The following is an 18,189-nucleotide window of genomic DNA, read 5'->3' as shown; positions in this document are numbered from 1 at the left end:
CTGATTAATGTTCTTGGTGAAAGTGGGTGAAACATATGACCTACAAGATGAATGTTACCTGGAGAGTGGGATTGCTCTGCTCTCTGGTTTTTGTGTGTGGCTGCCTTGTGTGTGCTGGTACTCAGTGAAAGATAGAACTGCTGCTGTGTGACACCCTGTCATAACCCTTGCTGCTCTTTGTGGAGCTGCTGCTCATCGCTACGCAGTAAGAGCTTTACAATAGGTGGTGTTGAACCCAAAGCCTGCTGGTAACAGCAGTTCTGTAAATTTTTTTATCAAGTCTAAATGTAAGGAAAATCACTTTTGGGAAAAACAGACTGCCCTTTTCTTTCTTTTGTATAAACAACTAAAAATCCAAGATCAATTCCATTTTTCTAAACAACTTGGAGATTACCTACACTGCTGCTGGCTCCATTAGCAATTCCCAATTGTCTTATTTTAGAAGTTCTGAAATCTGATTTTCTATGACTGTAACCACATAATCAGCTCATTTACTGTATCCCCACCCCTGCAACCAAGCTGAATCTGAGAATTGAGGCTGAGGAGGTGCTGATCCCTTCACCTTGTTGAGCACAAACCCATCCTTCTCTTTTGCTCTTTTCCTGCCAGCTGGAGTCTTGTGAATTTATGTGCAGCTGAGCAGAGAGGGATGCCATCCTTTGCTGACACGGGTTGTATTTACTGAAGAGGTGGCAAGATCTCAGGGGTTTGGAGAAGTCTGAATTCTTGATTAGTTGTCACTTGATGGCTCAAAGGTGAAAGCAGCAGTGTCTTAAGGGAAGTAAGCTGAGTGTAATGGAAAAGCACTATTTACAGACTCAGGCTTGTGGTCAGAGACCTCTCTGCAGCAATGGCAGAGCTTAGCTGTCCTTTTTGCCTTCTGAGATATATAAAAAAAAAAAAAAAACACTTGCCAGCAAACATTTGAATTCAGAAACTATAGCAGCAGATTTCTGTCATGCTCAGCTTCTGCAGTGACATTGAACTAGATGAGAATTGTTCTGGAGTGTTTAATTTGTTATGAAATATATACATGTTCTTTCCCTTTATTTCATAAATATTTAAATTAAGCCTGAATGCAGAAGAAAAGGTGAAGCAGGGAGCTGTTGCTGCCCAAGGGCTGGGCAGGCAGGAGGCTTTAACTCTCTAAATGTGAATTCTGAGATAAACTTGTTTTGAGTGAATTTTCTAGTTGGGGTAGAAATTAGCTGAATTATGGTATTATTGTTCATTTTGAGGAGCAAACAAGAAGCAAATACCCCTGGTGTTGCTGGTTAGCAGTGGAGCGTGCTCCATGGTCTGCTTGGGATGCTGAGAGCAGGAGCCAGAACTGGGATGCTGGATGAGCTGATAGGTTCTTGTGAAGTTCAGGAAGTGTTTGATTCCCCTCATTGCCCACTCCATTTCCCCCACCTTCATCTGCCTCCTGGGAAAAACTCATTTTCTGAGCCTCCCAGAGCACCCTGCCACCTCACCTCAGACCTGCTGGTGTGCCAGAGATGCTGCCCCTCCCAGGCAATTTCAGATCATCAAAGTCCACCAGGCAAGGCTTCTGCTGGGGTCCCTGGGAGTTGTATTTTTCTCATTTCGCTTCACTTTGGTGCTCTCTACTTCCTCAGCAGATGGCATTTTTATCATGTTTTTTGTGAAGTCCATATGGCCTACAAGAGAGAGTATCTCTTTAATTGTAAAACATGACCACCTGTTCAGATTTTAATGAGTGCAGTGAGCATTCATCTTCATGTATCTACTTAAAAATAGCTGCTTCAATTGAATTTAAAAAAACAAACAAAAAACTAAAACTCATTTGGGCGCCAACACTTTGTCTGCTGAAATAATCAATTAATAATTAAGTGGCTAATTTTGGAGCCCACTGGCCTTGCTCAGTTCCCTCAGACCCGTTGTGATGAGAGCAGACAGTGATTGATTGCCCTGCTGATGCCGAGAGGCACAGCCGTGCTGGGGCCAGATGCTGCCAGGCTTTGAGCTGTTTACTGGGATGTTTGGAAGGTGAATGCAACTTCGTGGTTCTCTTCTGCAGATAGACTTGTCTGCCCTGCTACAGCTCCCTCCTCTCTGCATTGCTCCAGCTGCTTGCATATAGGTATCCTTTCCCTGCCGTTTTCTTGAAGGATAAGATCTGGTGCTCAAAAAGGTGCCCTAATGATGGGCCAGTGTTGAAACTGTAAGCAAAAATAGACTTGAAAGGCTTATCCACTAACTGATTCCTAATGAAAAGCCCTGCTAGAATCATCCTGCTCATTAAAATAACAATTGCCAGTTAACTGTTTCACAGCTCCCACAGGTCTGCTGGATAGACGAAAAACTGTGGAGTTTCTTGGCTCCAGCTTTCAGGGAAGTAGAAGAGACCGAGATGCCCAGATCTTGTTAGAGTGTTAATGCTTAATTAAAGTCCCTTAGAAAATTAACCCATTGTGCTGTAATAAGCCTGTTGCAACATCGTCTTGCTCTACAGCTAATTAATGTACCCAAATGGTAGAACACACTGGGATTTTAGTTGTTTGAAGATTTAGTATTTCAGAGGTGAAAGACACAGGAGCTGTTTGAGAGAATGCTTGGGGCACAGCACCTTCAGTGCTGGTAGTAAGGGGTGCAATAGCTGCTGTGTTTCAACATAAGAGTAATTTGTCCGTGTAAGTGGAGGAGGAAACTTGGTGTGGCTGCTTGGAGCATCTGCTTTTACACCTTGAGGAGGAAGAGAGCCAGAACTCCTTACCCAGAGAGGCCTCTGAGCTGGTTATCTGCAGAGAGTAAAGTGCTGGAAGCAGTGAGAGGGGAAGGTGATTTGCCTGCCCACCTTATTTTATTGAAGTTGTTTCTGACACAGAACCCACCCTGTCCTGCCATGGCCACCAATTAGCCCCTTAGTCTGGGGGAGGAGCTCCCCTTGCTGCTCTGGTGGTGGTTGCAGTAGCTTGATTGATGTAAACCTGGTTATCTCTCAAACCACATGGGATTTTGAGGCAGCAGGTCTCTCAGTTGTACAGAGGACAACACCCAGCTTTAAAATGCTATGCAAACACAAAAATAGCTGTAGCTCTTGGCTTTTGAATTCATTTCTATGTAATCTTTGTGATAAGCTTCCACCAGTAGGACATTATTTCAGTGGGAGGAGGGTCAGAGAAGATTTCAGCTGATGTCTGGCTGTCACAAGTTGCTTGGTGAGAGAGATGTCCAGCTTGGTTTCCATGTGTGTGGCCTTCCCTGGCCTTGCCTCCCTGTGCTTCCAGAATAGCAAGGAGTAATTAAATGAAATTCAACATTAAAGGCTGAAAGTTGGGAAGGAAGAAGCTTATTAACCTTGTTGAGCTGGAAGGAGCACTGTGAGGGTGTTTGGGGCTTGGGTCTCATGAGGTTTCCTCTCCTTGTTTTTCTGGTTTCTTGGGAGTTGACATTTGGCTGTGTAGGAAAGCAAACGTATCACTAATTCTGCTGTGATCCCTCTCATATGGTTGTGGCACTGGGGCACATCTGTGAATTAAATCTTAAAATGAACTGGAATTTAGTCTTTTCCCTCATTAGCAGAAATGCTAATTCTTTCTTGATTGGTAATAAAGTCAGAGGAGAGAAGCAAAAAACAAAGGTAGGAAGGTTATCCATCCAGAAGCAAGCATGACAAATTTAATCCTGTTTTTCCACAATCCAGTTTAAGTAGCAGACTGAGTTTTTACCCTTGAGTTCTTCAACAGTTTTCCAAGAGGAGACAGCTTGAGGAAGGAAAAGGAGGAGGCTGGGAATTGGAAATGGCAATTGGAGTGGCTGGGCAGGGAGCTGAGAAGGCAGGCAGAAGAGGTGTGAGTCCTTTTAGCTGCTGCCTTGAACAGGGTCATGGGGTTTGCAGGAGGACTCATGCACAGGCATACACATATGAATGCACCTTTTTCCTTTCCTGACCCTTTGAAAGGGGCATGGACCCTTGTAGAATGAATTTTGGGGCTGTTTTAGGAACCCTCTTTTGCTGTAGTACAGACTGTTTATCCTAGACGGGGCTTGAAATGAGATGTAGGAACTGCAGGCAGGATTTGTGTTGTGATCATTACAGGTCCTGTGCGTCCTTCCCGAGTGATTAAACTTCTTTTCTCCCTTGTCTGCAGACCACTGTGTTCACTACTACGACCTCCGCAACACTAAGCAGCCCATCATGGTGTTCAAAGGGCACCGCAAGGCAGTCTCCTATGCAAAATTCGTCAGCGGGGAAGAAATCGTCTCTGCGTAAGTGTTGCCTTTTATGTAGGCTAAAAACTCTGTAGCCCTCGCCCCTCTGTGCTCTTCAGGGCTGCTGAGCAAGTTCACCTGTGTGGGTGGCTGCTCTCACAGACTGCTGTGCTTTTGGGAGGCAGATCGTTGCTTTTCTCTGAGTCAAAAATAGAAATTCATTCGTGGTGTCACTTGGCTGTGCTCTGTCTTGTGGAGTTAAAATGCTTAAGAGGAATATGAAGACTACTAGATCTGGCTCCTGTGCCCAAGCGCTTACTTTGGGAAGCTGCAGGTGGACTTTCCTCTCCCTGTGTGCACTGAGGATGCTCCTGGCCAGAGCTCTGTGATGGAGAAAGCTGCTGGCAGAGCCCTGGGGATAAAAATCTGCAGTAGAACACAACTGCTGAGTGACAGAAGAGATCAAATAGTACTGCTGTGTATATGGTCTGAAGAGGAGGTTTAGCCACAGCCTGAAAGCAGCTCAAACAGGACTGACTGTTTGATCTGTTCTCTGATAATTTATTATCTGCTCTGTGAAGGCCCTTTTTGGGCTTATATTTGGGTAAGAAAGTGCACAAAGAGAAGCTGTGTTTCATGACTCTAATAGCATGCAGCTTTTCAGCCAGGGCAGACCGTAAGATCTGCTGTGGAGGCCCTGAGGAGCAATATTCTCCAGCTTCTGTTCTGTTACATGGCCTGATGTGTCTGCCCAAAGCCAGATGTGGCTGCCTCCCTTCTGGATAGGTTTTCACCTGGGAATGAATGTCAGGTCACCTAGGGAAAAACAAGCCTCTTCAGTGAAGCAAAGGTGAACCCTTCTTTCCTGATGGGGAGGGTGAGGGGCTGCAGGGGAATTTTGGATCCAAACACATTCGTGTGTAACACCTGAGGGCAGCAGGGGTGGATCACAGGGGCAGATCCAGCTGTCATGTGCTGAGCCAGTGGTTATCCAGCTTGGTTCTCTCCCATGTTCTTACACAGTGAAACACAGCATTTTAAGGTATTTTCAGGCTGCAAGGGAATTACTATGAGCTGAGCTGCATGATGGAGGATTCCCTGGTGGCTTCTGGTACTGTTTATATTTAATCAGCTTCTCTCTTCTTACTTCTATTAACATTATAACTCTATAAGGCTGCAAATTCATATCTGGAACACAGAGAAAATTAAATTTAATGCTTTGAACCAAATCTCTGTTATAGAAAGTGTTTAATAGAAACAGGAAGAGACTGGGAATGTTTTGCAGCCGTAATCAAGTGGAGCATCATTTATGGGATGTTTTAGGACACAATGGCCCTGTTCTGCTTGGGCCAGCATTCTGAGAAAGCATCTCCCAAGGTTGTGAGAGGAGTTATTGATAGAGCTGTTAGGGCTGTCAGACTTGGACAGGCAGCAGCAGGGTGAGGGGACTGACTGAAGGGTCCAACTACCTTCTGGTGTGTGAACAGGGAGAAATGTCAGAGCAGATTATTTTGCCTGCCTTTCATTTTGCAAACTGAGTAGAGGCAACAGCAGTGTAGGGATTCTCAAAAATCAAGCACTGATTTAAGAAAAAATTATATGTATATTCAGATTCTCTAAATTTCTAGCTAAAGCTGTTTTATGGATTGCATTGATTTTCTTTGCCTTGTAGAGATAGGTTTTGACCTCAGGGGTGTTCAGAACTGCCTGGTATTTAGCACAACACATTGATTACAGTGCTGATTTACAGAGAGATTTAACAGAGCAGCACATCCAAGATGTTTTTTGGAGAGGATATGAAACCAGAAGAAGAGCAGTGTAACACCATCAGGATCAATGGCCTTTGTCTCTCCTTGCAGTTCAAGGGTGAATAGCTTTCTTCTTTCATGGCATGCTTATCCTAAGCAATGTAAACATGGCTAGAGCTTGATGGGAACTCATAAACAGTAAAAACTTCCCATTAGTAATAGACTTCAGTGTTTTTATTTTAATGAAGACACCTAGTAGGTATGCCAGTGAAATACAGAGGTTAAGTGCATGTGTATCTGAGGTCTTCTTGATGGGAAGCTAAGAGCAGCAGCTGTCATAGGAATCTGACAGCTTGTGGACCAGGGATGAGTCTTTTGCTATTTTTTCCCTGCCTGCAGAAAAGTTTAGTGTCCAGGCAACTCTGAAGCTTTTAAAAGCAGTATTTAAAAATACACCTGTCCTAATAGCACAGAAAGCACCTGCCTGTACTTGTGGGCCAAAAAAAAAGCAGGAGTATACCCCTTTTTACCTTCTGTGAGCTGTTCCTGTGAGAGTGAGGATGAGAGAAGGGAGAATGAGCAGCAGTATAGGGCAGGGACAGACGTGGAACAAGCACCAGGCAGAGAAGCTGAATGCTCTGTTTTGGGCCTCTCATCTCAACCTGAGGTTAGGAATGCACTCCTGCTTAAGTCACAGTGTTACAGATAAAATTCATACCTTCTTCCTGATCTGACCTCATACTAACTAATAATACTGACTAACAAATCCTGCTGCAGCTCCCTTATCGCTCCTTTGTCATTCCAGCTGTCATTGAGGACTGAGATAAGCTTTTTTGCAGGATAGCACAAGGTGCATCTCTCCTCTTTTGTGCTATATTTTTAGGTAAATGGGACACTGGTGCAGGGCTCATGTCTTACGTCATTGGTAATATTTGATGGATGTTGTGTGATTTGAGTTTTTTCCTTTCAGCTCCAAATATTCAGGGAGCAGCAAGGTTGGTGACATGACCTGTGTGAGGGAGCATGGCCTGCTTCCCCTCCCTCCCACCCAGGAGGCTGACAGCTCCTGCTCCCAATCTCTTTCAAATTTGGGGACCAGAACAGCACTATGCCTTTCTTTAAAATGGCTTCCTGGGGCTTCAGTTCCATCATATCACCATTTGTTACCCAACTGTGTATCTCAGTGAGTGCCAGAATACCAGAGCCATGTAAGCTGTGACTGCTAGGAAATAATGCCTGTGAAGTGAGAGATTATCTTCATGTCTCTTCAGCTTTGGGGGAAGAAATTAATCCTATATCTCCTGGAAATGTGGGATCTTCCTATTTGAGATCTGCCAGGCAGCAGATTAGTAACCCCAAAGGCAAAATGTTTTCTCTCAGTAAACAGAAAAATATTTTGAAGGCAGGTATATTTGCATTTTGGGGAACCATGGGAAACAACAATTGTGATTTAATCCAAACATGTTTTGTATATTTTGAATAGTAATAGTTAACTTTCACTGACAAGGTGAAAAAGGTAGAAGCTTGAGTTCTGTATCCATGCAGTCTTGATTACACATGAGAAAACCAGATTTAATTTTAACAGCAACTCTGAGCCCCCATAGGTTTTTCTGTGCTGCTGCTTGGTATTGGGCAGGAGGTGGGGAATGTGCTTCAGGGCACTGGGGAGCGAGGAGACTGCTTCATACCCAAGCCCTGGAAAGACATGAATGAGAGTTGCAGCTGGCACAGAGAAGGGAACAGATTTTATCCACGCTGTAAAGGTTTAAAATATAAATAACTTTAGTGTGTCTTGGATCTGTGAGGATCTCGAGGAGGCAGCGATAGCCCAGAGGCCATGCAGTTCAGTGGAGGGCTCTGCAATTGATAGGAGAAAGGAAGAGTAATACTTCAGGGAAGTTTTTATTCAAACGTGTAATGTGTTTTGACAGGCTTTTAAAATAAGGTGATATCTTTCTGAGCTCAAGCTGAGCTGCATATGATTGAAAGTGGGATAAATCTCCTGTTGTGCACTAAGGCTTCCTACATTTACATTGCTACTGGAGCGTTGAGGAGCAGGGTGGCCAGGGAGGAAGGAGTTCCTGCCATATGGCAGCAGGGTAAATTTAAGTGTTGTTTTCAGGTCAACAGACAGTCAGCTGAAGCTGTGGAACGTAGGGAAGCCTCACTGCCTACGCTCCTTCAAGGGTCACATCAACGAGAAGAACTTCGTGGGGCTGGCGTCCAACGGAGACTACATTGCCTGTGGTGAGTAGAGCAGCCACCCTGACGTGCCAACAGGTTCCCAGAGCTGGGGCCTCACCAGTGGCAAAGCACACCACCACTTGTGCTATTTAGCTGGATGGGCTTTTTAGTAAAAATTTTTCTGAACTTCCACACTCGTTCCCCTCCCAGGGAATGGCGTTGGCAGTCCTGACCGAAGGGGGTCTGTAGATGGTTTTCTTCTGTTGTAGATGAGTTGTTTGTGCGTGATGATTCAGGCTTGCTGTCATCAAAATCAACTACTGATGTCATTGCTGCTGATATAATTGATGTATTTCAAGATCAACAATTGGCACATCTTTATGCACCACCAGTAGCCTGGGCCACGTGAGGCTCCAGTAGTTGTCACTCAGTATGGCAGTCTGCATGGTGAAGTGAATGGTGCCCACATTGCAAACAGCTCCTTAGAAGACTGAATCATTCGTTGCTCCTTTGGCTCTTCTGTCCTTTCACTGCTTAAGCCAGGCTGTCAGAGCTCTGTAAATCCACAGCTCTTGCTGGGAAGGCAGTGACAGGCTGATAGCTGTGGGATGAGCAGGACAGCTGTGCCAGCACTGAAGGGAGGACCTGAGCTTGTGTGTTCCCTGATTGCTGTGCAGCTTGCAAGGCAGAAATTGGGATGGATTTCTAAATAAAGCCTGCACAGTCTAGTCTCCCTTACTTAAGCCTCCACAGACCAAGTTGTCATACTTGATTATGGCAGGCAAAACTTTGATAGTGCTACCTGCCTTTGAGCTGTGGCTCTGAGCAGGCTGGATGTAGCAGTAATTCATGTGGTAGTGCAGATGCTCTGCCCAAAATGCTTTGCCTCGAGGAGTTTGTGGAGGGCTCTTGGAATCCTGCACGTTTTGCAGGTGTGCTGCACGCAGCAGTTGTCTTGTAATAAAACCATGTCCTATTATTAAGTGTGATGGAAGTTTGCTGTGGAGCACTTCTAGCTACCAGGGCACCATGACCACAATGGTAACTACAAGGAAATGTCTAGGCTTGTTTTAAGCAATGAAAGAGCTAAGAACCCTTATTTCTGCTTATTTAAAGCAATAAAAGAGCTAAGAAACTTTTAAGAGCTAAGAACCCTTATTTCTGTTTGTCTTTACAGAACCTGATCTTGTATACTTGTATTTTTTATTTCTAGGAAGTGAAAATAATTCCCTTTACTTATACTATAAGGGCCTCTCAAAGACACTGCTGACGTTCAAGTTTGATACAGTCAAAAGTGTCCTGGACAAGGACCGGAAAGAAGATGACACAAATGAGTTTGTGAGCGCCGTGTGCTGGAGGGCACTTCCAGATGGGGTAAGCTTTCTGCTTGGGTGCAGAAGGAATGCCTCCTGCTTTCTCACAAAATAGCCTTGCTGAGGGTTTGACTGTGCTTGGTATCTTCCTGTTCATGAGAAAAGTAAGGGTGCTTGCAGGTCGTTGTGAGAACCCTGATGATTTGCAGGGTGACTGAAATTCTGGGGGAGAAGAGACTGCTGTGATCTTAACTCTTCCACTTGGGTGTTTGAATTCCTCTGTATGGTATCTGAAATCCCAAAAGCAGCATTGTATTTCTGGCACTTGATGCTTTTTGTGGGTGCATTAGTGGGGTTTTTGTTGCAGATGCTCATTGTGAAGCCTTGTCTCAATATCCCTGTGTCTGTCTGGGTTTGCTCATTGGAACACAGCCTTTGTGTCTAGATGAGTAGATATGTAAAGGAGGTGAGTGCAGGCTGCAGTCACTTCAGTGACTGTTCCAGTGGCACTGAATTCACATCCCTAGCATGTGTACTAACTAATGTGGCATGCAGACCTGATGCAGCTTTTGTGAGTGTGGCCTTTCAGAATGGGGCTGCTCTGGAGAGCAAAATGCTGCTTTTGAATTCAAAAAAATTGGTTGCTCTTGAAACGCTTGCATTAAAAATATGGAGCAAGTAACTCTTGTATGTACAAGGTTTGCAGATCAGATGCTTGACGGGGCCTTTTGGGAGGGGGCAAAAAGGAGTTGATCTTAAATGTAGTCTTCCAAGTAGATGAAGTGTTGCATAATTGCTGTCCTGAGATGTCCTGTTCACAAAGACAGTGTCTACCAATCTGCTTTCTGCATGTGTAGACACTACCCCAACAACTGTGATTCAGTTGTCACTGAGCTAAACTCACTTCAGATGGACACTTCTGAGTCAAAACCAAAATAAATCCACGTCTGGAGCTGCATTTTGTGTTTAAAAGTAAGAAATGGGCTGCTGTGTTTGAGCAGGGAGCATTAGAGTCAGGGATGTAGGATCACCAGCTTCTTTCTGGCTGGGGATTTAGTAGGGCTTGGTATACAGGTCTCAGGTGCAGAATGGCTGTTCGGTAATTTGTCTTTCTGCCGGATAAAAATATGCTGTGGGAACCTGTGTGTCCAGAAATGTCCTTCCTTCAGTGCTGCCTTCACTTCAGTGCTTGGATTGTCTTGCCCACTGCTCTTCTGGGCATCTCTTCTACAGGCAAAAGCAGAGATGTCTCACCTCTGGGGTTATGTCAGTTGCTGTCCACTCCTCAGCAGTCTTTTCTCTGATAAATGTGCTCTGATAGACCTTCTGCTTAAGTGGCTGAAAAACTTCTAAGCTGTCACAAAGGGCTGTGAAACAATTCTTCATAATCAGGTTGAAAAATACTATACAAAAATGTAATAGTTAAATCAGGCCCGTCAAGATCACACCAAATAATGTTCAGGCTTCACTCCATTAAGCAGCATTCAGAATCCATTGCTGTTCTTCTCGTCTTTTTTTTCCTAGCATTTTCCTGCTTTTCCCTGGGCTGCTTCTAAATGAGCCTGTTTCTCCTGTGGCAGCCACACTATCTGGCTCTAGCTTTTAAAGAGAGCAGCAAAAAGCTGCCTGCAGGTGGTTTTTGCCTCTGCCTGTGGTACATACCAAGCAAGCTGCCTTGCTTGCTTCTGCCAAGAGCCTCACTGTTTATTTGCACCGTATCTTTTCACTGATCCAGCTGCACATTTCTCTTCTACTGGTTCAGCAGTCCTCTCTGACCTAATTGAGACTTTGCTCATGTTCTTAGGAAATTAAATTACTGCACAGCCAAAGTTCAGTTGTGTCCACAAAGTCTCACTCAAATGATGAAACTCTCCTATTATTCAGTTTGATTATGTTTCTTCAATTTGCCGTGATTTTTTTTTTTTTTTCAAATGAGCTTTGCATATACAGTCTTCCCTAAAAGCTGATATTTTTTTTCGGATACTGGGCTGAATTAGGGAAGGCCTGTGCCCTGCAAGATTTGGGGAACCCACAGCCTATTTCCAGCTTAATTATAATTTTGATCCTGGGTGAGTCACTCTGCTTTAGTTTCCTAATTATAAGAGTTACCACACGCACCTCTCACTGCTGGCTGTGGTCCCACCTGCCCTGCTGCAGGACTGTGAGTGTGGAAGCAGCTCCAGAGCAGCAGCCATGCAGGGCCCCAGCACAGGCTGGGAAGGCTGCCCCAGATCCACAGGCAGCACAGTAAGCAAGTTTTACAGTGCTGTGGGCGTGCTTTTCTCCATTTCTTGCTGGGCTGGTTGAAGGCATCTTGCTCATCTCCATGCTGTGGTCACTGGGCAGCATCTTCAGTTTGTTCCTGAGGAGTGGGAGATGCCAGCACAGCCTTTCCCCAGGGCTCCCCAGTGGAGCAGACTCTCAGTTTCCATACAGTGTTGCTGTCAAGGATTGTTCTTTAATTAACCTTTGAGATGAGATGAGTAAGTTTCAGATCTGTCAGTTATCTTGGGAAGCATGTACTCCTTCACTTCATGCACTTAAGTGCAAAATCTCAGATCCTAATTAAAACTTAACTAAAACTTTCAGATTAAATGTCATTGATTCTTTCTTAAATCTATTTTTATGTAATTCGGGCTTTTACTTCCTCCTGAGCCTAAGTCAAGCTGTGCTAGCGGCCCTTGCCAGAACCCATCTTTTTATTCTTTTCTCTTCTGCATTGCTTTTTCTTTACTCACAAAGATGCAGAGGCCTTTTTTTTTATTGGAGCTGTCACCTTTCTGACTCAAAGGTCCAGGAGCACCTTCTTTTCACCTGTATCAAAGCTATAATGAGGAAGAGAAATTATTCTCCCTAAGTGCTTATTAGCATTTTGCACCAGGTTTACTCACTTCTCAATTTATGAAAGGGTTTAGAAATAAGCACTAGCTTGTAGGCTACTTATTCTGTCAGACTTTTTGGAAAAAAAACAGGCAAATGAAAAGCAAATGAAGCAATGACTATGAAGCAAACCTGATTCTTGCAGTGCTGTGTTTTGGACAAAGGCAAGTAGGCTGTTAGATATTTTTTAAATAGCACCTACTTATTGTTTGTGGGGAAAAACATTTCTCCCTTCTTGTTTTATGCTAAAAGTTAATATTTAAAAGAAGAGAAAGCTTCAGGATTCTTTTGGCTAAGTGACTTGATAAACATGATTTAAACATGGAGATGCTTTTCAGAACATTCCCTGGACTAAATCCTTTAATTTCCCTGGTCAAGCATCTTATAATATGCCCATGCTGTTCATTTTAACCAGCTTGATTTGAATCAATAATCTGGTCTTGAGATTGAAAACAACAGTCTTCTATTTTAGTAGCATGTAAACAGGGGATGCTCTTGAATGCAGGGACACTCTTGCATAGGGAAAGGAAATTACAGTAGTGGAAGTAGCTCAGTGCATTTAAGGGGTTAGAGATGTCATCTCTCTTAGAAGGGTCACTGCAATTACATCTGGGTATGTGGAAAATAGCTGGAGGAGACTGGTTTGTGCTTTGCTTTCCCTTATGTGTCCTACAGGATGTTTTCCCCTTCCCTAAAGGGGACACCTGTTGTTTGGTCCCTCTTGCAGGGCTTATGTGCCTCAAATGTGCTCTGTTAAATGATTGCACCTAAAGTAGCCCTTTTTCCAGGCATGGTTAGTGTTTCTCAGAAAGCAACTGTTGAAAGAGAAACCAAGGCTGAACCTGCTCCCAGGACAGCAAAAAGGTATTACAGCTGAACACAGAAGCAATTTGATTATGTAGATTAAGCATGGCTCAATCTATCATAATCACTGTAAAGAAGCCATTTAATTTTGTACCTGTTTGCACAAGTATTCATTACTGCTGATAAGCAGGTTACCAGGCAAGGATTTCACAAGCAGAAATGTCAAGGCTTTGATACCAGTGAGGAGATGCAGATAAGAACAGGAGAAAGCCATGCGAATTAACTTAGGTGAAGCATTATGTACATTTTTTTCTTTTGGAGGAGTAAAGAAGGGGGATCTGTTGAGAAGAGTGCTGCAGTCTTTAACCAAAGAGGGGTGGGTGGTGGGATATGCTGGATGGGTGCAAGAGTTCTCCTGGGAGGAAGGCTGCCAGTGGTAGGAAAACATCTCTTCTACCTGAGTAGAAACCCATGTATGTTTTTCTCACTTCATCACTCCTTAAAAGTAATTTAAATTTATGGGGGTCTTGAAACAGTCATCTAACCATGGGTAAGAGAAGGCAGCTCTGGAACTCCAGGCTTCAGGTTGGCTTTGGGCATTGCCCTGTGGTGGAAGTGTATTCATAATTAGCCCTGCATGTCTGAACTTCTCTTTGTTAATCTAGGAGGATAAAAGATTCCCTTCAAATAGGTTTTGGGTGCACCTTTTCAGAAAACGGCCTTTTCTTCTGTTTAGTTTTCCTTTCTTCTGAGCATCCAGCTTTGTTTCTTAATGATGTCTGGCTTGGATTCTTTAAATAGAAACCTGTAATTGTAGCACTGTAAGTTAGTCACTTAATAGGGCTGCAGTCTTGTTCGCTGATGAAAAGTAGCCATCCTTTGTTTCCCAGTAGTCTTATAAATGGTACACAGTGTACACAGGAGCTAGTCAGGGGCTCTTATAATTTACAATCAGCAAATTGGCTCCCTTCACAGGAATTAATTTAGCCAATACAAATTATTTTAGGAAATGATTCATTGCCACTTTAAAGCGCTAATTAATTTGGGTGACTTATGAACATTAAAAATGAAACCTCCTCTGTCATTCCCAAGTAACTGAATGGTAATTCAGTGTCATTGTAAAGTAACTTGTATCAGCTGTACCTATACCTCATGTAGCTTGAAGCACAAATTCCAACGGGATTTTGGGGGGAAAACAAGATGCACTTGAAACTTCATTGTCTCTTTGCTGCTGAAATTTTAAAATCTCAAAATTGCTGAGAATTTTGACTTCCAACTTCAACTCAGTAGTGTTTTATTTTCACAGCATCCTTAACTTACCTGTTCAGGTGTCAGGAAATACCTTGGTAGAACCCAAAAGCTTAGGAGATAAAAGCCTCCCTGGAGTGATCAGACCCCAGCTGTCCCTTGCCTGCCTCTGACAGCAGCTGTGCCACAGGTCACAGCGTGAGTAGCTCTGGAAGGGCATCTGCTGGTTTCTGACTCCTCCTTTCTTTCCTAGACCAGGACTGGCCTGTAGCATTTGTGTGCAACATCTCCCAAGCTAATATCCTTGCAGGTTCTCCTTCAATGCAGTCCTACCCCACTTCTTCATGCTGCAAACACAGAGGTCCTCATCTTCGTTCTTGTGCTTGAAATGCACAGCAGTTTAGGGAAGGCTAAGAAGGATCAGCTTCTTAAAAAAGCATGATGTGGCTTTGATCAGGTTTATTCTATTGGTTTTTTTTCTCCCCCACCTGAAAATCTTCAAAGGTCTCTCTCCCTCCTTGAAAGCTGTCTAATCCCCATAGCCTGCACGCTGCAGTGCTCACAGCTGTCTGTGTGATAGCTTCCCATTTCTCTTGACATGCCCTCTGCTCTCTGGTCATTGGCAATGCTTTAAACCCAGAGTTTTCTTTGACTTTTATTTTGCTCTTTTCTTAGGTAGTAAATGTATTTGATTTCTCTTCCATCCTACCTTTTTCATGTCTACTGCTCCCTTACTCATTTGAAAATCTAAAATTTTATCTAAAAACAAATGGGACCCAGAACATCAGAAGATGTGTCATGCTTGATTTTTTTCCCCCTCAGATTTTAGCATATTAGTTATGTGTACCAACACATACTGTATATATTGGTTTATGTGCTGCTTGAAAACTGTTTTCTTATGCAGAATAATTTCTACTTGCAGATAAAAAATGTCACAAGCTATGTATGATCCTTTGCTCTGAACATCCTCATATCCTTTCATATCCATATCTCTTCAAATCCTCTGGTTTGGGCTCTATTTTTTCTGTGGCTGAGGAGAATTAATTAGAAAATACTCAGGTGACTGACCATATTTTATTCCCTGTCAAAAATCTGTGTGTGTCAAAAACTTGTGTCCAAGTGTGGAGAAATGTGTGGGGGAAAAAATTTCATATTCTATTATTAGCAGTTCATGCATTGTATTAGCATCTCAGTCTGTTGACACTTCAATCCATGTGAAAGACCATCTTGATAATGTGATTATGCAAATGACCAGATTCATGAGGAAGTGTTTAATTTTGAGTGTTCTGTAGAAGAAGAAAAATACTGGTGAGTGTGCTTTCCTTAGAGTCTTCTCCCTGGTTGCAGGATACCCTCTGAGCTTCCTCCCAGTGAGGACATGACCGCAGTGAAGGGAGCCAGGAGATTCCCTGAAAACCCAGCCTCTGTCCACTGTGCTCCTCCTGCCTGGTGTGTTTGGGGCCAAAAAAGTGTATTGCACCATTTCTGTTGCTGTTTCAGGCTCAAGGTGGCACAGCAGCAGGTGGCTGGTGTGTCAGGAGCAGTGCTAGGTCTTCCTGTCCTAGATGCAGAGCAGCTGCCCGTGCCACTGCTGAGGATGCAGGGGCTGAGTCTGGCACTTCTGTTCATCTCTCAAGTTCAGGTCCCCTGTGGTACTGCAGCACTCTGATATCATTGTAGCTTCTATTTTAAGAATAGCTTCTTCAAGTAATGTAGGTGGCTTAGGTTTTTCTTCTTTGTTGGTTTTAACTTTACATTTGCAAACTCAGTTTCTCTCCTTCTGCAAGGTGAGGCTTTTTTTTTTCCTTGCATAATCACAGAAAATTGCCACAGGGTCAATGTTGTCTTGAATTGAAGGCAGATGAAAGCCCATATTTCCTGAATGAAGACAGTATTTACTCTTTCAGACTTTTACAGATGATATTTGCTCACCAGTGCATCTCTTTTATTGCCAAGAGGAGTAGAATGCATGCTGTAGCTAGATCTGAGGTCCTTCTTACTGGAGTCATCTTTCCTAGACTGAGTGAACAACATAGTGGCCAACATAACTGAGTGCTGTTGATATTACCATTCCAGTCGCTGATCCCAGTGGTACAGCTGTAGAAATAATGGATTGCAGATCATTGCTGGTACAAGCAGAGGTGTGAGCAGGCTCTTGCTGTTTCAAGCTTGAAAAAACAAGAGCATCCCAATGCAATTGCAAATCATATTGCTGTGTTACACACAGTGAGCTGGGGATGCAAAGTCTCTCTGTAGGTGTTGTTTTTAGACTTACAAGTGGATGTTTTTCTCCTATGGGCACTTAACTGCTTTAGTAACTGTCAATTCTTTATTCAAGTATCAGTTTTATAACAGATAAACTGAAGTCAGGAATTCACATGGAACTAGACTTCATTCCCAACTCGATCCTCAGCTTGCTACTGAACTATAACGTTGCAAGGTGCAGCAGTAGGTATCACGTGCCACTTACATAAGCTATGTCCCAAACAGCACAACTTCAAAGAGAATTATTTGTGTTACTTATACTGGGGTGGAGAGGAAAAAAAGCACAGGTTCATATTCAGGGAGCACTTACTTTTAGAATTAAATTATTGTACAGCTGTGTTCCCTTTCCACCAATCTCAGCAGTGCTGCTCATGGGCCCCCTGTTATGTACCCTGTTGAGCTCTAAAGCCACTGATTAAATAACTGATTAGGCTGTTGTAAAGTTTGGGGGGGTTTCAAATGATGTCTGGAAAGCTATTTATCATGAATAAGTGTACATTTCTTTCTTAGCATGCCTTATCTTAGCATTGTGCCTGTGTCTCAGGGCATTCCAGCTGCTGTGGGAATTAAACATGGCAGGTGTTCTGTCTCTGCCCTCCTACAGCTCTTAGCCTTTGGGGAGGAAGGCTCGTTCTTGGTATTTTTGGGGGGGACTTATACTCACAGAATCATGGAGTGGTTTAGTTTGGAAGGCACATTTAGAGACCATCTAGTCCAGCCCCCTGCAGTAAACATGTACCCCTTCAATTAGGGCAGGTTTCTCAAAGTCCCATCCAACCAGGCCTCAAACACTCCCAGGGATGGGGCTTCCACCACATCTCTGGACAGTCTGTGCCAGTGCCTCACCACCCTCATTATAAAAAAACTTCTTCATTACATCTGTTCTAAACTGGCCCTCTTTTAATTTAGAACCATTTGCCCTTGTCCTGTTGCAAGACCCTACTAAAAGGTTTGTCCCCATCTTTCTTATAGGTTCCTTTTGAATACTGGAAGGCTGCAATAAAGTCTTCCTGGAGCCTTCTCTTCTCCAGGCTGAAAACCCCCACCTGTCCTCACAGGAGAAGTGTTCCACCCCTCTAATCAGCTTAGTGGCCTCCTCTGGACCCAGTGTATATAATGTATACTCTGTGTAGTCTCCTGGAGCAGAGCCCCCTGAAAGCAGTAGGTCACAGCAGGATCCTGGCAAGTTCTGTAGGTACTGAGCCAATACTGCCTGATGTCAAACTCTCACTAAAGCTGGTTTCCTCTGAGTCAGAGCATCTCCTGCATGAGCAGCCTTTGCTTTACTTTCCACTGCTAGGCTCATGCTGGCTGTTTTCTGTGTGAAGTGCCATCTGCTGAAGTCCCTGGCTGGCACAAAGTGCCAGTGAGATGAGGTCTGAATGCCAGGAGCTGGTATCAGTCGGGAAGTATTCGATGTGCTACAGAGCAGATGAAGGGGGTCATTAAAGACAGGAACTGCGGGGGTAGAGCTGTGTGTCCCAGCACTTACTGCTAAAGCAGGACTTTGCTTTCAGAGCAGCAAGACCAAAGCAAGAATGAGGTAGGTTTTGCAATGCCATTGGCACTGA

The 18,189-nt window shown here is 43.8% G+C and overlaps 1 protein-coding gene across 2 annotated transcripts in view; it reads left to right on the top strand.

Annotated features, from left to right (window-relative positions):
* The window catches only part of COP1 (COP1 E3 ubiquitin ligase), a 123,330-nt gene that overhangs the window by 82,983 nt on the left and 22,158 nt on the right, over nucleotides 1–18,189 (top strand). For both annotated transcript variants that reach the window (XM_041420182.1, XM_041420181.1), the window contains exons 16-18: nucleotides 4,116–4,233; nucleotides 8,047–8,171; nucleotides 9,322–9,482. In XM_041420182.1, the coding sequence (XP_041276116.1) occupies nucleotides 4,116–4,233; nucleotides 8,047–8,171; nucleotides 9,322–9,482 (404 nt within the window). The remainder of the gene's footprint in view (nucleotides 1–4,115; nucleotides 4,234–8,046; nucleotides 8,172–9,321; nucleotides 9,483–18,189) is intronic.

This window comes from Onychostruthus taczanowskii, unplaced genomic scaffold (assembly GCF_017590055.1).
Source record: "Onychostruthus taczanowskii isolate IOZ18803 unplaced genomic scaffold, ASM1759005v1 scaffold63, whole genome shotgun sequence".
Taxonomy (NCBI): domain Eukaryota; kingdom Metazoa; phylum Chordata; class Aves; order Passeriformes; family Passeridae; genus Onychostruthus; species Onychostruthus taczanowskii.
The sequence above is the reverse complement of the archived record's forward strand: the minus strand, read 5'-3'. Positions and strand labels throughout refer to the sequence as shown.